The sequence below is a fragment of the Urocampus carinirostris genome, chromosome 1 (assembly GCF_059441175.1).
Source record: "Urocampus carinirostris isolate Australia breed hairy pipefish chromosome 1, RoL_Ucar_1.0, whole genome shotgun sequence".
Lineage (NCBI taxonomy): Eukaryota > Metazoa > Chordata > Actinopteri > Syngnathiformes > Syngnathidae > Urocampus > Urocampus carinirostris.
The window spans coordinates 49,601,629-49,617,309 of NC_142349.1; the positions used below are offsets into that span (position 1 = coordinate 49,601,629).

Here is a 15,681-nt window from a genome sequence, read left to right on the forward strand (position 1 = left end):
GAGAAAAGGGCCATGACTAATGAGCGCATAGGCGGCTGAGAGGAAAATAAAAGCGGATTTAAAAGTTCAACTGATGGCCGTAATAAAATCTCGGTCTGCCGTCTGCTCCAAGATTAAACCTGAAATAAATACATATGAATGCAATGCTCAACCTGTATTCCATAATATGCTTAAATTGAGTATTTTAATCAGCCATACATACGTCAATTGTCACAGCTGCTTTTTTCCATCACCCAATCTTTTACTTTCACTTTCTCGCTTTCTTTGCCACGTACAAAAGGACCAAGTAACAATGCATTTATCTACTCTCACCCAGAACACAAAATCAATGCAACTTATGTAAAGACTCACGTTTACCAGTCAGTTACAGTTTTCTGTGAAAATCAAGTGAATGTCAGTGTTACTTTGGGGATAGAGAAAAATAAATGGGACAAATATGTGAGTGAAGAACAAGAAGGCAAAGGAAGTCTACATGGGGAATTCGTGAAACTGTCAAGACCGCTAGAGCTCTGCTGATAGCAGGCTTGAATTTGAGATTTGATTAAGGTAGGAAGGGCAAACTATAATTAAGGGAGAAATGTACGTCCTTGTCCAAACGCATCACATGCAGGAATACTGACATGCACGCACACTTTCCGCCTGCCCCAAAGGATGTGTGGTTGTGCGACTAGTATACAGAAGCCTTTATCTCTATAACCACACACATCACATCTTCATGTTACAATTCCCTATTTTGATATATTATGAAATCAATGTGTCCGTTAAATCTATAATTTCTTAACAACATCTTAACAAGAGTGCATGACCCCCCCAATAGTCTAATAATAGTCTAATCAAAGCATTTTAAAAATATTGTCTTTGTAGAATAAAAATTAATATCCATAGTATAGCCTATCTCAGGATGTGAACAGTATTTTTTTTCAGTCAACTAAAGACTGTATTTGCATGCGTAAAAACTTATCAAGGTGCACCTGTTCTTTAAAGCTGAGCTGTGATTGCTCACTATTGAAAGCCTTAGAAACGGATATATAATTTTCAGAAGGCACCCTTATTGATTGATAAAACCTGGTGGATATTAGTACTAGTATTTTATCAACACAAATGTCATCAACATGTTGTGCCTAGACTAGAGGCTTAGCTCTTACAGCAGGAAAACTTTGTCCTGATATCAGTTTTAATTTTTTGTATCAATCGAGACATATTGTAGCTATTGTGCTTTAAAATATTTGTGATGCTCACTGTGAGCTTCAAATAAATGAAACAGTGTTAATAATATACATTTTACCAGCAATCAATGACTTTATTTTCTATGTGCCATACAAGCAATGACAACATGCCCTTGTGTAATGAGCTGTTTACACATCAAGGCTGTATAAAGCTGTAATCTGAGTGTAATCTCCACAATCCAACTGCTATCCAAGGTAGGTAGAAAAAGAAACGAGCAAGCGTGCACATGTTGCTTTGAAATTGAGGCTTGTAATTCAGGCTCAATGTCAATTTCAGTCCATTGCCTAAAAATTAAAATTACTGTGGTTTGATGAAAAGTAATTACTATTTTCAGGAGTAAAATGTGGTTAGCGGTAATCATTAGAAAAGGATTTAGTTTCGTAACAGTGCACCAAAGTTCTTTTTTTCCCGTATATGTCAAACAGTTTGGCACTGTTCTCATACTGAGCAGTGTTTATCTATCAGACATACAACATGCTTTTGCAAAACCCTTGGAGGGATCCCTGCAAGGTTTCTTTCAATGTCAGGTGGTTGCTGGCCTACTTCACCACAGTATGCTTCTTCACAGGATTTCATTATACTTTATTAGTACCGGTTGTATTTGTTTACCATAAAAGGACCTTTGTGAACCCACAGCTACCCTACTTCATGTGCTAGCAGTAGTACTACCAACTTTCTGGTTGGAGCAGCACGGTTTGCTTGAACTTTTTTATCCTGGACTCCCAAAAAATTGTTATGAAAATATTTTCAAGTTGGAAACAAGTTACTGTGTTAAAGGGATCATTATAGGTCAACAATCACACCACCCAGACTCGACTAGATGAAAACCTTGCCCCTAAACACACCGTAAAAGCACTTGAAAGTGACTTATCTAGTTGCTGTCTGGAGCATGACCATTATATTTTTTGGTTAACAAAAAATCAACATTTTTATGCCATTCTGGAGATAATAGGATAGCTAGCTAATCCATCAATACTAGATATGTCCCTTAACGATGTTAATAAATATTAAGATAAAAGGATAGCATATTTCTATAAAAATAAAATGAGATGAGTAAATATCATATGTTAAAAGACTTCTATATACACGGTACAAATACGAGGCTCATCTTGTCCAATTGATTTATCGAATGTACCAGTGTGTGATTTTTTTTGATGTGATTGGTTTTGTCAACTGAGAGTATGAAAAACAGAACTATCACAAATAGCATCCTATTTCGTGATCACTTTTGCAATTCACAGAACAGAACGTTTGTGTAATTATTAGTACTTTGGTCTGTTTTTAAATTCATTTTGACAAAAAAAGCTGTACAGCTAAACCTAAATGTATGTTGTTTCTCTACCACACTAGCACTTTAAAAAACAAAACCTAATCATTTTTAATTATTAGTACTATAGCCTAATTTTAAATGGTGATGATTTGATAAACCTCTTGATTTTGATATATAAGTAAAATAACCTCTAAATGTACTGAAAATTTGTATTTTGTGGTTAAGAAATTAACATTAGTGCAATTTTATACAGACAGGAGAAAGTGTTTATCTATCTACCAAGCTCTTTAACTTGAGCAAGACTTCATTACACGTACCTGCTCTTTGAAACAGGGGGCTTCTCATTCTTCAGTGTAGTAGTCGACTTAGTGGGAGTGGCAGAGGCCGGTTTTAGGGCTGCAGCACAGGGAAAAAGTTAAAAGGAAGGTAAGAAGAGGGAGAAAATGACAACAGATGTAAGATCAGGCTTGTTTGGGAATACACTGAGTATGCAGTGGTTTCACAGCTACTATTCAGAAATTCAATTGTTACTGGAATTTGCTGATCAAAATTACTGACCACAACAAAAATTAGTGTCATTGCCCAAACAAGGCGGTCTACCATTGCAAAAATATGGCCACAAGCAAAATGCAAGGGCTGTAGACAAAATTCCATATTCTTGCACTGTGAAGAATTTTCAAGTTGCAGAGTCATGAACTTTTCTCCACAAGTTTGAGGTTTGCTAGTGGGGCTCTCCAGGGGGATTATTCCAGTTTGAAACGGTTGAAAGAGTGAACGTTTTGAAGAACCTCTTGGATTTTTACAGTAAATTCAATGCTCCCATCTTCTTAATCATCAGTCAGTCGCTTTTCAGTCCATGTTTTTGGCTTTATGCCATTGCTTGAGCAGAAGAGGGGAGTGGCGGGTCAAGATTACAAGTCACTCTATTGTCATTGCCAGTTTCAGGGTTTAGAAATAAGGAAATAAATTCAGAACATACCTTATCCCCAAAATAATAGTGATAGTGATTACCATGTATGCCATAGGTTTATGCACTATTTAGGTATAAACTTAACATCTCATGTCTTTATTTTACAAAACCTTATCTCTGGCCCATCATGAGCCACTCAGTATGAGATTAGCCTATGGATAAAAATTGTGGTCAGATGTGAGCTAGCGTGGGAATTGTAATCCTGAAAAAGTCTTATCGGAGTCTTCTCAAAATCTTTATGTGCTCACCTCGCATAAGATTGACGCAAGCTAGATAGCTGAATAGGTGGGGCAGTTCTTTTATGTTGATCAGAAATTGAATAGTCACAGTAGTAATAGTCGTAGTCTTGCTTTCGCAACACACATGTTGGAAAATTAATCGAGCATAGCACACTTTGTTCTCCAAACATATTTAGTTTAGTGAAGTGCACCTATTTTCGATCTTATTTTCAAAAGCAACCAAAATGAGGAATGTGAACAACGTATGTTAGAATAAGCAAAATAGGTCAGACACATATTTCTTTCATACGCTACATCATTAAGATCTAGGGCAAGCGCAGCAATCATTCTTGCATGTCTAATTTGTGTACTGAATCAATTTAATGTGTGTGAATGTATCCCTTTTTCATTCAGAGCTTCAACACCATAAATTGTTCTGAACATATCACCAATAGCATTAAATAGCTAATTGACTCCAAAGTATTATTGCTGAACTTTTACTAACCTGAAGGCTTTTTAGCAGCTGATGTTGTGATGGGTTTAACACCAATGAGTGTTGCCTTCTTAGTTACTGTGGTTCCCAACACAGGCTTTGCACCATTGGTTGCCGGAGACGCAGTTTTTCTTTCAGTTACCTTCGCAGTGTTGCGAGGGGCTAGAACACCAGCTGTTGTTTTTTTGGAGGTTGCAGACGTCAGAGTGCTCTTTTTATCCAAGGCAGGTGTGGTCTTCTTTGTCACACCGTTGCTGAGAGGCTTAGAGAAGCCATTCGATAGTCGCCCCGAAGTAGAGTTGGGTCGTGTGCCGGATGTGGCCTTTGTTATGTTGGTAGAACTGGGTTTTGTTTTCTGGATAGTCTTGGATGTGGTCTTAGCTTTAGGGTCTCCTGAATTTTTATTATTTGTCTTGACAACTGGGGACTCCTTGGTCTTTTCTGGCTGGGCTGGAACCGCATCTTCAGTCTGCTGTGTCACTTGTTCTTCCACTGTACTGGGTTCCTGGCTAGACTCCTGCCCTGTACCCAGTGATAACTCAACTTCTGGGTTGGATTCTAAAGTTTCCATTGGCTCCAACGCTGCAGTGATAACCCCATCTGGTTTCATCTCCTCTTGTAGAGAAGCGTTCACAAAGGTGAAATTGGAGTTCCAAAGATCTGGACACAGGCAAAGACAAACATAAAAAGGCGGTTGAGAAACAGGAGCCCACACAGAATCCTTAAATTTTTACTGCAGTGTTGTTAACAATTGTTAAACATAAAAAGCACTAGATCGTGCCATTGTCAAAGTATACAGAGAAAAGATTGTTGTTGGTAAATAAAATTATTTTGCACACGAAAATAAGAAAAAAAGCATGCAATGACAGTCAAAGAAAAAAGTAGTCAATCTTGAGCACAAACATTTTTGGCAGTAAGAACAAGACACTTTTTTCTTAGGTGCATTTCAAATGTATGTTAGCTATCATGCTTGTGTTCACCAAATGATCAGGTAAGAAAAGCCTTAGATGAGTGTAAACAGGCCAATCGAATTATGTTGAAAAAGTTTAAAAAAAAAAATGTTTGATAACGCTTTTTTCATACAGATACCATTCCTTTGCATTATTTATTTAAAATTATTATTGTTTTTCACAAAATAATTTTAAATGACAACAAACTATATGTCCTTAATATTGTATTTATCTGATCAAAAATTTCCATCTCTCTTATTTTGGGTTCCTGATTGTTAAATGGTGACTAGAAAGCAGCCAATACTGTTATTATTTTGGGTACCCATAATTTAAAATAGGCTGACATTAGCACCGATACAGATACCCGTTATTTGTTCTCCCCCATCCCTATTAACAAACATACACTAGGTTGGAGTCACATGCACAAATAAGGACTAGGGACAGGATGTGAAGCATATGAGGGCAGATAAAGGTTAACCATCTGTAATAAAAGCTGTCATATGTTGTCAGCATCAATATTGCAAAAATTTTTCTTTTGGTTGTCTTAGCTATTCTCTTGGAACAGCGTGAAGAAAATAGAGATATGAAATGGGAGGACTAGCTGAAACATTTACAAACAGAATGAAGGCTTTTGGTTGTGAGGCAACCTTCGAGGCAAAGCGGTGGCCAGCTCAAAAAGGATGTTTGGCCTGGGAAGCAGGGGAACAAAGAGGCGGGTAGGAAAGAGAAGCCAAGAGAGAAAAAAAACAAAACTCCGTATGAGATCACTATGGGATGGTATTTGTGTGTCTTGCTCTAAAATCTAGACATGTTTCATCATCCTTTTTTCCACTGACCTAAACTTCAATGGCAATAAACTCACAGTGTCACAGTACTATCTCTGGAAGGTGGGACACATCATCTTCCTGCCTGGTGCACCAAACTTGTCTGTACCCTTTTTAGTCTTGTTCTAAACACACACTTAAAACGAAATATTATGTCATTCTAAACAAACTAAATACTTTGGATTCGCCCCTCCCCAATGTCCCAACCACCACTACCACAACCCTTCTGACACCATCCCTTTTGCCTTTGCACAGATGGCCAGAGCAGCTGATCAAGGCCAAAGGGGGAGAGGCAATGCTAAGGGAGAGGAGAAGAAAAAACGAATTGCAAACAGAACATGCAATGTTGTATTCACTGCACCCAGAACAACCAGAGATGTTTTGCAGATGACAACGGGTGGCTGTGAAAAAGCTACTGGTGCCCAACCCTTCATCACAGGGGGATTTTAAATACCAGTAAAGCTCTACACTTTAAAGGGGTATGTCCAAGTAAACTGGTGCAACAAAGTGCTGATCACTTGATGTTTTGTTTTTTATTTCCCCCAGAAGATGCATGCATAACTGTTTTTTTAATTAGGTTCTAAAATAACATTATAAGAAAATAACTGCATAATAGCAACAAGCTGCCATTAGAATGAAGCTGTGGAAAGCAAAATGAAAACAAGGTCCAGCGTTTTACGAATTGTTTTCCAAACTATGTTGCCTTATTTTACGGACTATTAGCCGCAACCAAAAACCCCAAGTTGGCCAGGATATTGAAAGTGCGCCTTATGAACCAGTGCGCCTCATATGCAAAAAAAAAAGGGAAACGCGTTATCATGTTTCTGCAATTTTTGATCAGTCGATACATTTTATTACTGACCGCAATTGCATAGCAATGGTGTCAATGGGGATTGGACCAAATAGCAATGGTAAGAGCACCGATTCCTAATCACCAAGCTGCTAGGGACATAGATAGTTTTTCACAGTTGTATAACTTGAATGCAATGGGAATCAAACCCAGATTGCAGCAATGAGAGTACCATATCCCATCCACTAAAACTAGGGATACAGACGACACTTGGTTCTTGGCATTTGGTCTCATCACATTATCACACTGTTTTTAGTTGCAGTACAAGATTTGTTAGAAAGAATATTGTTTACGTTTTCTCAGCTCAGACTAAGCATTGTAAGTGACAAGGTGGCCATGCATGTTTGTATTTCCCAGATTGACCGAATTACTTCCCACAATGCCCCTAATGTAATTTAGTTCAGAATATTGTGTGCTCCCTAAAGACTGTTGTACGCCTTACTCTAGATTAGTAAAATGTTTAATTCTTACGGCCAGGCCCAGTAATAACATAAAAAATGTACATTGTGACGATAAATATGTGATGATGAGATAAGACCTGCTGCATTTTCATGTATCGTCTGCATCACTAGTGGTCTATTGGATGTGATCTTGCACACTCCACACTGTGATCTGTGTTTGTTTCCTGTTGCATTTCAAGTTATGTAATTGTATGCAATTGTGATCAGTGATATATTCTGACTGATACAGTATAAGTATCTTGTGTGTGCATTTGATTTTTTGATGTAAATCGCAAATGTATTTGTAGATGGGAATATTACATGTGTAAATATATTTGAGACAGATATCTCCCAATATAGGTGTTGGGTAAAATGACTGCAATGCATAGCTTACATTGTCAGTTGCAGGAAGATCTTTCCGTTACAATCTACCACTGGGAAACGCTACCTGAATTGTTTTCATGGCCCATAAAATATATCCATAAGTAATACGTAATCTTTGTATTTGGTCTAATCATATTATCACACTGTTTTTAGTCACAGTACAAGATATGTTAACGAGAATATTGTTTTACGTTTTCTCAGCTCAAACTAAGCATTGTAAGTAACAAGGTGGCCATGCATTTATTTATATCTTGCAGATTGACCAAATTACTTAATGTCATTTAGTTCAGAATCTTTTCTTAGTGCCCTGTTAAGGTGTAGCATCCACCTATCATCTAGGGCAGGGGTCGGGAACCTATGACTCGCGAGCCATATATGGCTCTTTCTATGAGTATCAGTGGCTCAGAGACCAATTTGATTGCATGCAAAATTTCTCCATCTTGTTCAAAATCGGAGTTGTCTATCCTATCCAAGTACACGTAAAGCCAAACCAAAGCTAAACACGAGGGTAACACTTCGCAGTATATATAGGGCACGTTTTTCACTACAATTTACAGTCAAGGTGTCACACAAAAAAAGGGGGAAAAAAAACTCGTTTTGGCTGTACAACGCTAAAGAATCCTTTATTTAAAAGTTCACTATATAATCTGTGTTCAGTGTTCAGATACTTTATGATGAATCCACAGAACTGTAAATACGCCAAAACACCGGAAGAGAACTTAGTCATTTGATTGGGTGAGTGGGAGGGATGGGTGGAGCTATGCAAAAAGTACAGGCATTCCCTCCCATCTCTCGCCAAAGGTAAGCACATAAGGCTCCCTATTCTCAGAATGTTGTGACGTTTTTACAAAATAAATGCTTGCATCTGGTTTTGAAACCAATATGTATGAAAAAAAGGGTCAAAAGGAGTATAACCGATCTTGAGTAATTGCAAGAAAGAGACAAGTTTAAAGTGGTATGTTTGTTGAATTTGGGACAGGGGCTCTGGCATTATTCTCTTTCATAATTTTTATCAAATCATCAAAAATAAATGTGCTGAAGACTTAGCTTTTGTCTGGGGCGCCGGTTTAGCAATTTAGTAAATTTGTCTCATAATATATGGTGTGGCTCTTTCCCAAAATAAAATTAATATTTTTTGCTTTTATGGCTCTTTGAGTCACCCCTGATCTAGGGCATTAATAGAAGCGTGTGATGATGCTTCACATGACAATGCCATACAAAGCAATGCCGTCAACAGCGAGGGAAAAGGGAATGCAATGGCAAGGCAAAGCCACCAGAGAGCAGTGTCATCATCATTTTTAAGCAGACTTGTTGAGAAACATGGCAACAATCTCAAGAATTTACAGGCACTTCACCCAAAATTTAATCACTTTTCCATCTGTTAAAACACAACATTAAAGTCTGAGCATTTTCAAGTATTTCCAGCACCGGTAAGAACCCTCTGCAATAATTATTTGATTAATTTGCCACAGCATCTGCGAGAATCATTATGGAGATTCATATTGATCTTCACACTGGGTTGGACTATTCACTCCTTCAGTTAATAACAAAGTGGGTAAATCTGACATCATTTTGCCTTTGATGTTCTTGGTATTTTTACTGTCTTCCCCTTTTTTGGGATTGGTTTCTACTTCCTAAAATTGTTTTTCTTTCTTCTTAGGGCCAAAAAAAGCAAAAGAATGTGAAAAGCAGGAAAAAATGAAAACTAAGATTGTTTGGATTCTATGTCTGTGTGTTGCCATTGTGCCTGTGTGTCATAAGTGGGCTACTTGCTTCAGCCTCTAAACAGCCTCCCACGATACATTTTTGGCAGGCTTCAGTTATTAGCAGCACATTTACTGTGATCAACCCCACACAAAAACATTTTATTAAACATGGTGAAACTGGCAGTAGTAGTTATTTTTTTTAATTTACTTCAAAGGGAAACAGAGCAATATTTGACCGCTAGAAATCACTTTGTTGTGTAGCGCAACTGAAAACGAGTCCTACAAAGCACAAGGAAGATTATGCTATGGACACTCAAAGTGACCAAATCGTACCACTTTTATTCTCTCTTCTTTTTCCCAGCCCTTCACAAGGTTTTATTTTTTTTGGAAGGTTCATAGAAGCAAGATAACCGACAATAGTCTCAGCTCCCACTAGGTGAGCCTCATGTTATGTAAAATAAATACAAAATTTTCGACCTACAAGTATTTAAAAAAATGCAAGTTAGTTTGATAGTTCAATTGTATACATTTTTTTTACCATTAAGATTCGCTAAATAATGCACAATGTCCCTTTAGTTAAATGTGTCAAACGCACGGCCCGTGGTCCAAATGTGGCACGCCACATCATTTAATGTGGCCAGCGGGACAATACTGAGAGAAGCGCAAGTTTTAAAAGTTTCCACTAAATGTCACTAAAGCTAAGCAATACTCCTACAGCTGTATTTGTGACTACCATTGAAAAAACAGAGAATAAAATGAAATTAAATGAAAATGAAATGATCTGCATTTATATAGCGCTTTTCAAGTCAATGACTTCCCAAAGCGCTTTACAATGTGCTCCACATTTCCCAATAGCGGCCTTGCAGCCATATAAGGCGCTAACCTGCTTATTGGGGGTATTAGGGGTTCAGTGTCTTACCCAAGGACACTTCGACATGTAACACGGACGAGCCGGGATTCGAACTGGGATCCCTTGATCCCAAGACGAGCGCTCTAATATTGATGAATGCCATCCAGTTGTTATTTCACTTAAAATAAAAGTCACAGATACCGTTTTAGGTAATTCAAAAAATACAAAATTTGAAAAAGTAGCACCTGGGTATCTTTGCAGAAGTTTAAAGAAGCTTTTGCTCTTTGCTATGATACATATGGAATCTAACAGCGATGTTTCCATATTCAGCTAAGCATTTTTATTAACAAATAAAAATAAAGACATTTAAATCGATTATTCAAATTAGTGTTTGTGTTCTATTTTTCACACTTTTGTTGGTTTCCGTTCCATGCGAAACTTAAATTGTTGTTTTGCTTTTTTTTTTCAGTGATAAGAGAATTAATATTTAGGAAAAAAACCTCACAAATCGTTTTCGAATCAAATTGTGCATCACTAAATCATTATTAAATTGTTAGCCTTGAAAAAGCACCCCCCCCCCGCCACTCCAGCTAAGGCACACTTTTATGCCATTAATATACTAGTCTGGTCACCGTGAGAATGTTCTTTCTACCATGTGTCCCCTGAGCTAAATTAGTTCGATAGGTTTATTGTATAGGAGTAAAATGTTGACTTGTGTTAACACTAGTATTGCATTTTACTTAACGTGCCTCAACAAAAGCTAATAGTGGACATGGCAGCTTGACAAGGTGAGATCATCCTCTTCGGAATCATCTCTTCCTAATACCCACGGTGGGCCATAAACAAAGCGAGGCTGTGCAGCACTTGGATAAACACTGTCAATAACTGGAAGACATCCAGCTCTACATTAGGACCCGAGCTTTTCTAGATGTCTAGACACGTACACACTGTTCTTGAATAAGTCAAGTCACAAACCCCTTTAACTAAATGTAAGGTAGTTTTCTTTCACTCTGTTTACATCAGAGGAAGAAATTGCATCGCACCTACAATGCATTTTCTGATAACAAAATGAAGCATATGAAAGTGATTTTTTCAGTTAAATTAAAGAAATAAAAACACAGTTTCTCCTACATCTTGTAACTGCATCAGAATGAAACATTTGTTGGTTGGAAAGAAGAGCGACTGATACTTCCCTTAAGAAGGGCTCACTTGATATAGATGCTTCCATGGCCATGATTGAGCCAGCCAACCCGCCATGGGCAAGTATGAATTGTGTGAGCAGAAATTCAACACTACTTTCACAGTATACAACCATGTACACACAAATGCATTCTACCGACCTCCTTTCATCCCCGGGGCCTACTTTAAATAGTAATCAAAAGGAGGGATTGTGGGGGAAGAAAACAGCCTTGGTGGAGCTGGGGAAAAGTCAGAAAAGATGCAATAGAACGAATGGCTTCCTTCTCGCTGATTAGGCTTTTGCTAATATAATATGTACTGTATTTTCCGCACTATAAATGCACACCTACAAGCCTTTATTTTTTCCAAAAGCTAACCATGCGCCTTATTATGCAGTGCGCCTTATATATGGATCAATATTGAGTTGCAAGGTCTCGCAACTAAGGCAAGCAGGGGCCGACTAGATTTTCCCCCCGTAGGCGAAGTAGTCCGCGGTGTATGCTGGGATACATATACCAGCGTTACATTACCCAACCAATGTGTCAAACACCATTTGAATCGGTCACTTTTGGCTAAAGTTATTCGGAAGTAAAGGAGGCAGGTCCTTTTTAGCATTTACTGGCTTGCATAGGCTAAATCAGGGTAAAACAAAGCCTGCAATTGGCCAAAAAAGATGAATGTGAATCACTTTTAGGTTGCTCTACGGCATGGAAAAAACATTTTTTACTAGTCTGTATTTGTAAACAGAAATTATGGGGCTAAACAGACAGCTAGCAACAAGCAACGTCGATGCAGAGATGCTACTCGGCGGATTTGTTCTTTTATTTGTCGGCATTATTGCGTGTTGTGGAGTATGTAAACATTTTACATGTAAGACGACCATGGTTGCGTATTATTATTGAATGTGATGGCTGCAAGACAACTTTGGTGAGCTACCCTGGCTTTATATTTTTTAAGTATCTTGTTTCAGACTGATCTTGATGTTTTTGTGATGAGTCTTTTTTTAAATTCAATTCAATTTAATTCAAAGTGTTTATTGTCATATGCACAGTAAAGAACCACGTTTCCCTGGACAACGAAATTCTTACTTTGCTGTCCACACAGTTGCCAGCAAAAAAAGAAAATAGAAACTAAGAAATGGTTGTTTTTTCTTGAATCCTAAGAGTTTAACCTTCCTAATTATATGTGGAATGACGCATTTGAGTGATTGGTGACCTCATACAGACACTGTGTCCGTACGTGTTTGAGACACGTATTTGCTTCTTTGCGAGCCATCGGAATGTCAAGGGGTTAATAAGTTTGACTGAACTATCTGTTCTGTTGACGTTCCCACTGTAGCGCCTTATAGCCCGGTGTGCCTTATGTATGGAAATTCTGTGACAAAAAACTATTTTTGGGGCGTGCGCACAGTAATCTTGTTGAACAATAATTCGACACATTTTTTTTTTTTATCTTTTTGGAAGGGAAGGATTAAATAAACACATAATATGATTATGGGTTTACAACTATCTTGTATCGCTGTGTTCAGAATTAACCAAATTCTTTAAAATTCAGATTTAAAAGGAGTAGACCTGTTACCAATTAAAATAGTTTTGCAAATACATCTGTAGTAGGCATGAATTACTTAGATGCCTTTTTCCAGAAACAAAACATACTAACTGGTGTTAATATTGTTAACTGTTCATAATCCAGTCTCCCTTTCCAGAAGTCAAAATTCCAGAAAAAATGCAATTAACAACAAAACATAATATTGGTATCGCCATGTTTTAATTATTCTATGGAATATATTCTGAAGATGATTGTCTGCCATAACCAGGTATGAGAGAAGTCATACAATCTAATTTTATTCTTAATTAGCCTCCCTCTGGAAAATGAGGAAAAAGAATGGGCTGTAAATATTTTTTTATTTACAGTCTTAAAAATGGTTTGATGGCATGTTTTGACTTATTATACAGGGTTTCAACTCGGACTTTAGATAACGCAATGAAAAATATTTCCAGATAGAAAAAACAAATTTCTTAAAAACATGGTTCATTGGACTCTGCTGGTCTCTGGCCTTGTAATAGATGTGCTTTTGTTTTAGAAAACACAAGATTCTCAGCTGCAGTGTTTGATCCCTGACCTGTTCATAAAGCATTCGTGGACATGGCACACAACCACGGTTGCATTTGAAAAGCACTGGCGTGGCAAATATCTTTGCAAGGAATCAGTTTTTTTTCTCCCTTCAATTTGATTGCCTCAATAAATGTATATAAATTGATGTTTATAATATATAAATTATAATTTGAATTGATAAGTTATACAAATTCTAAATGTACCCACAGTTTAAATTTACAATTGTAGATAGTTCAAAAACTTTCCATATTTCATGGATAATTTATTGTCAGCTTGCTTTGAACAAATCAATTTTCTTTGGCTAATACAACATTATCTGGGAGGGGGAGTTAAAAGGGTTGAATGTCATCCTCAAAATGCCACATACTGACATGGGATTGTAAAAGCTGGTTTCAAAAACAGAAAAGCCATAAAAAATGATTTGATCACATTTTGAGAGAAAAAGGAGTTGCAGGTCTATCAATAAAATAACAAGCACTTATCTGAACATAAACATTTAAGTCAAGAATCCATCTGTGTCCCTAAATGTTTTTTTAAAGAATTCAGAAGGAAGACTGAGCAAGCAGGGATATTTATGAGTGAATGATTTTTTTTATTTAAAATGAACTTTTTATATTTTATTACAGCAGAGATTATATACAAATTTTACCCCCAAAACTCAAAACAGATTAAACTGATTACAAAAACCTACCTTGTATAGATGGCTGTTCCCACCCAAAATGGTCACTGCTCAATTGTGCCCAGACTAATCTCCATCGATCAGTTCCTTGTAGTCTGAGATAATGCTGACACAGACATTCAAGAGGTTAAAAGCCTCCTTGTCTGCTTGTTTACTTCGAATGTTTTTAAGAGAGAAGCAGATTGCGTGTTAGGCACCTGGAGTTCACAGATACTGTGCAGGTGATTAGTAAAGGTTGTTACTAATCCTTTGAACTCACTGGACTTTCACTCCAAGATGTTTATATGCCCTTTAAGGTGAGATGTGCTTTGGTGGCTACCTTTTTAAAGATGTTTCGAGGAGCTTTAATTATATGGAATTATTCAGTACCATCATTTTTATTTTGTAACCGAAAACTAGCACATTCGCAAATGTGTCAATGAGCATCAGAATATCAACCATATGTATGGGGATCCAATAATGACCGAGCCTCATGATGTATATACAGCTTCCAAATTTCTTAAAATTGTGCCTGTAAAAGTTTGGCTGAAATGAACAAAATATCTGGACATCAGGCAATGCACATATCAATCCAAACAAGATGTAGTCCAAACAATTGAAAGATACAGGGGCATAATTGATAAAGTCAAGTAATAATCATGACTTGTTGACTTAGCGAGGGACACTACCGATATAACTGTAAATTTGGTGTGACCTAGAAAATGCACAATACTGTCGTTCTAAAGAGGTTCCAGACCAGTCAGGTTTCAAACCAAGAGCGTAGAGACACCATCTACTGATCAGCCACAAACAAGGCTCCAGTTTGGTTGGCCTTGATAAAGCTTGGCTGGTGCCCACCTCCTGGAGAGAATCCCAGGGACAGTTCAGAGCTTAACTCTGTTGATATTGATCCCACAGGACAAAGCGGGGTGTCTGGCTAGCAGCGCCATAGAAGAAATGCATTAGTGAGCAGGTGTTCATCTGATGCTTTTAACCTTACTCCTTAGAGATAGGAAAGATGACAGTGAGTGGGGACTCCTTTTAAGTGCATGCAATGCATTGCAACTAATTTATAAGGAACAGTAACAGGCAAAATAAGCCTAATTTGTAACTTGAAGAGCAGCTCAATCATCTCAATAATGGGCTGTCTGCCCACAGACATGCTCTTCTCTTGGGACAAATGAGATCAGCCGATCCCAGGACCAGCTGGTGTCTTGGAATCAGTGACACAAGATAGAACAGATAGCCACATGCACATGCACAGACATATGACGAGGTGAAATCAAAGCATCTGGACAAGGTGAGAGAAATGCACCCAAGAAGGCCTCGGCACTCTGGATTTTGAACAGGACGTGAACACAGAGTCTGCAAGTATAAGTGGAACAACTGTGTCTATAAGAGGATTATGACCTGTTTGAAATGGAACAAGGCAGGTTCCAGATGGAATCTGATCCTTTACCGGAAGACAAACTATTTGGATGCTTGAACAGAGACACAAAGCTAATAATGATAGCACATAAAGATAAAAAATTGAACAATTATTCTCC

At 37.6% G+C, this 15,681-nt stretch overlaps 1 protein-coding gene across 2 annotated transcripts in view; it reads right to left on the reverse strand.

Annotated features, from left to right (window-relative positions):
- Positions 1-15,681, reverse strand: part of prr36b (proline rich 36b) — a 38,746-nt gene that overhangs the window by 18,003 nt on the left and 5,062 nt on the right. The window contains exons 1-3 of one of the 2 annotated variants that reach the window (XM_088343470.1): positions 14,168-14,328; positions 4,191-4,838; positions 2,815-2,893 (exon numbers count right to left, since the gene is read on the reverse strand). In XM_088343470.1, coding sequence (XP_088199596.1) covers positions 2,815-2,893; positions 4,191-4,788 — 677 coding nt within the window. In that variant the 5' untranslated portion in view covers positions 4,789-4,838; positions 14,168-14,328. Of the gene's footprint in view, positions 1-2,814; positions 2,894-4,190; positions 4,839-14,167; positions 14,329-15,681 lie in introns of those variants that run through there. The other variant, XM_088343479.1, reaches the window with a different exon arrangement.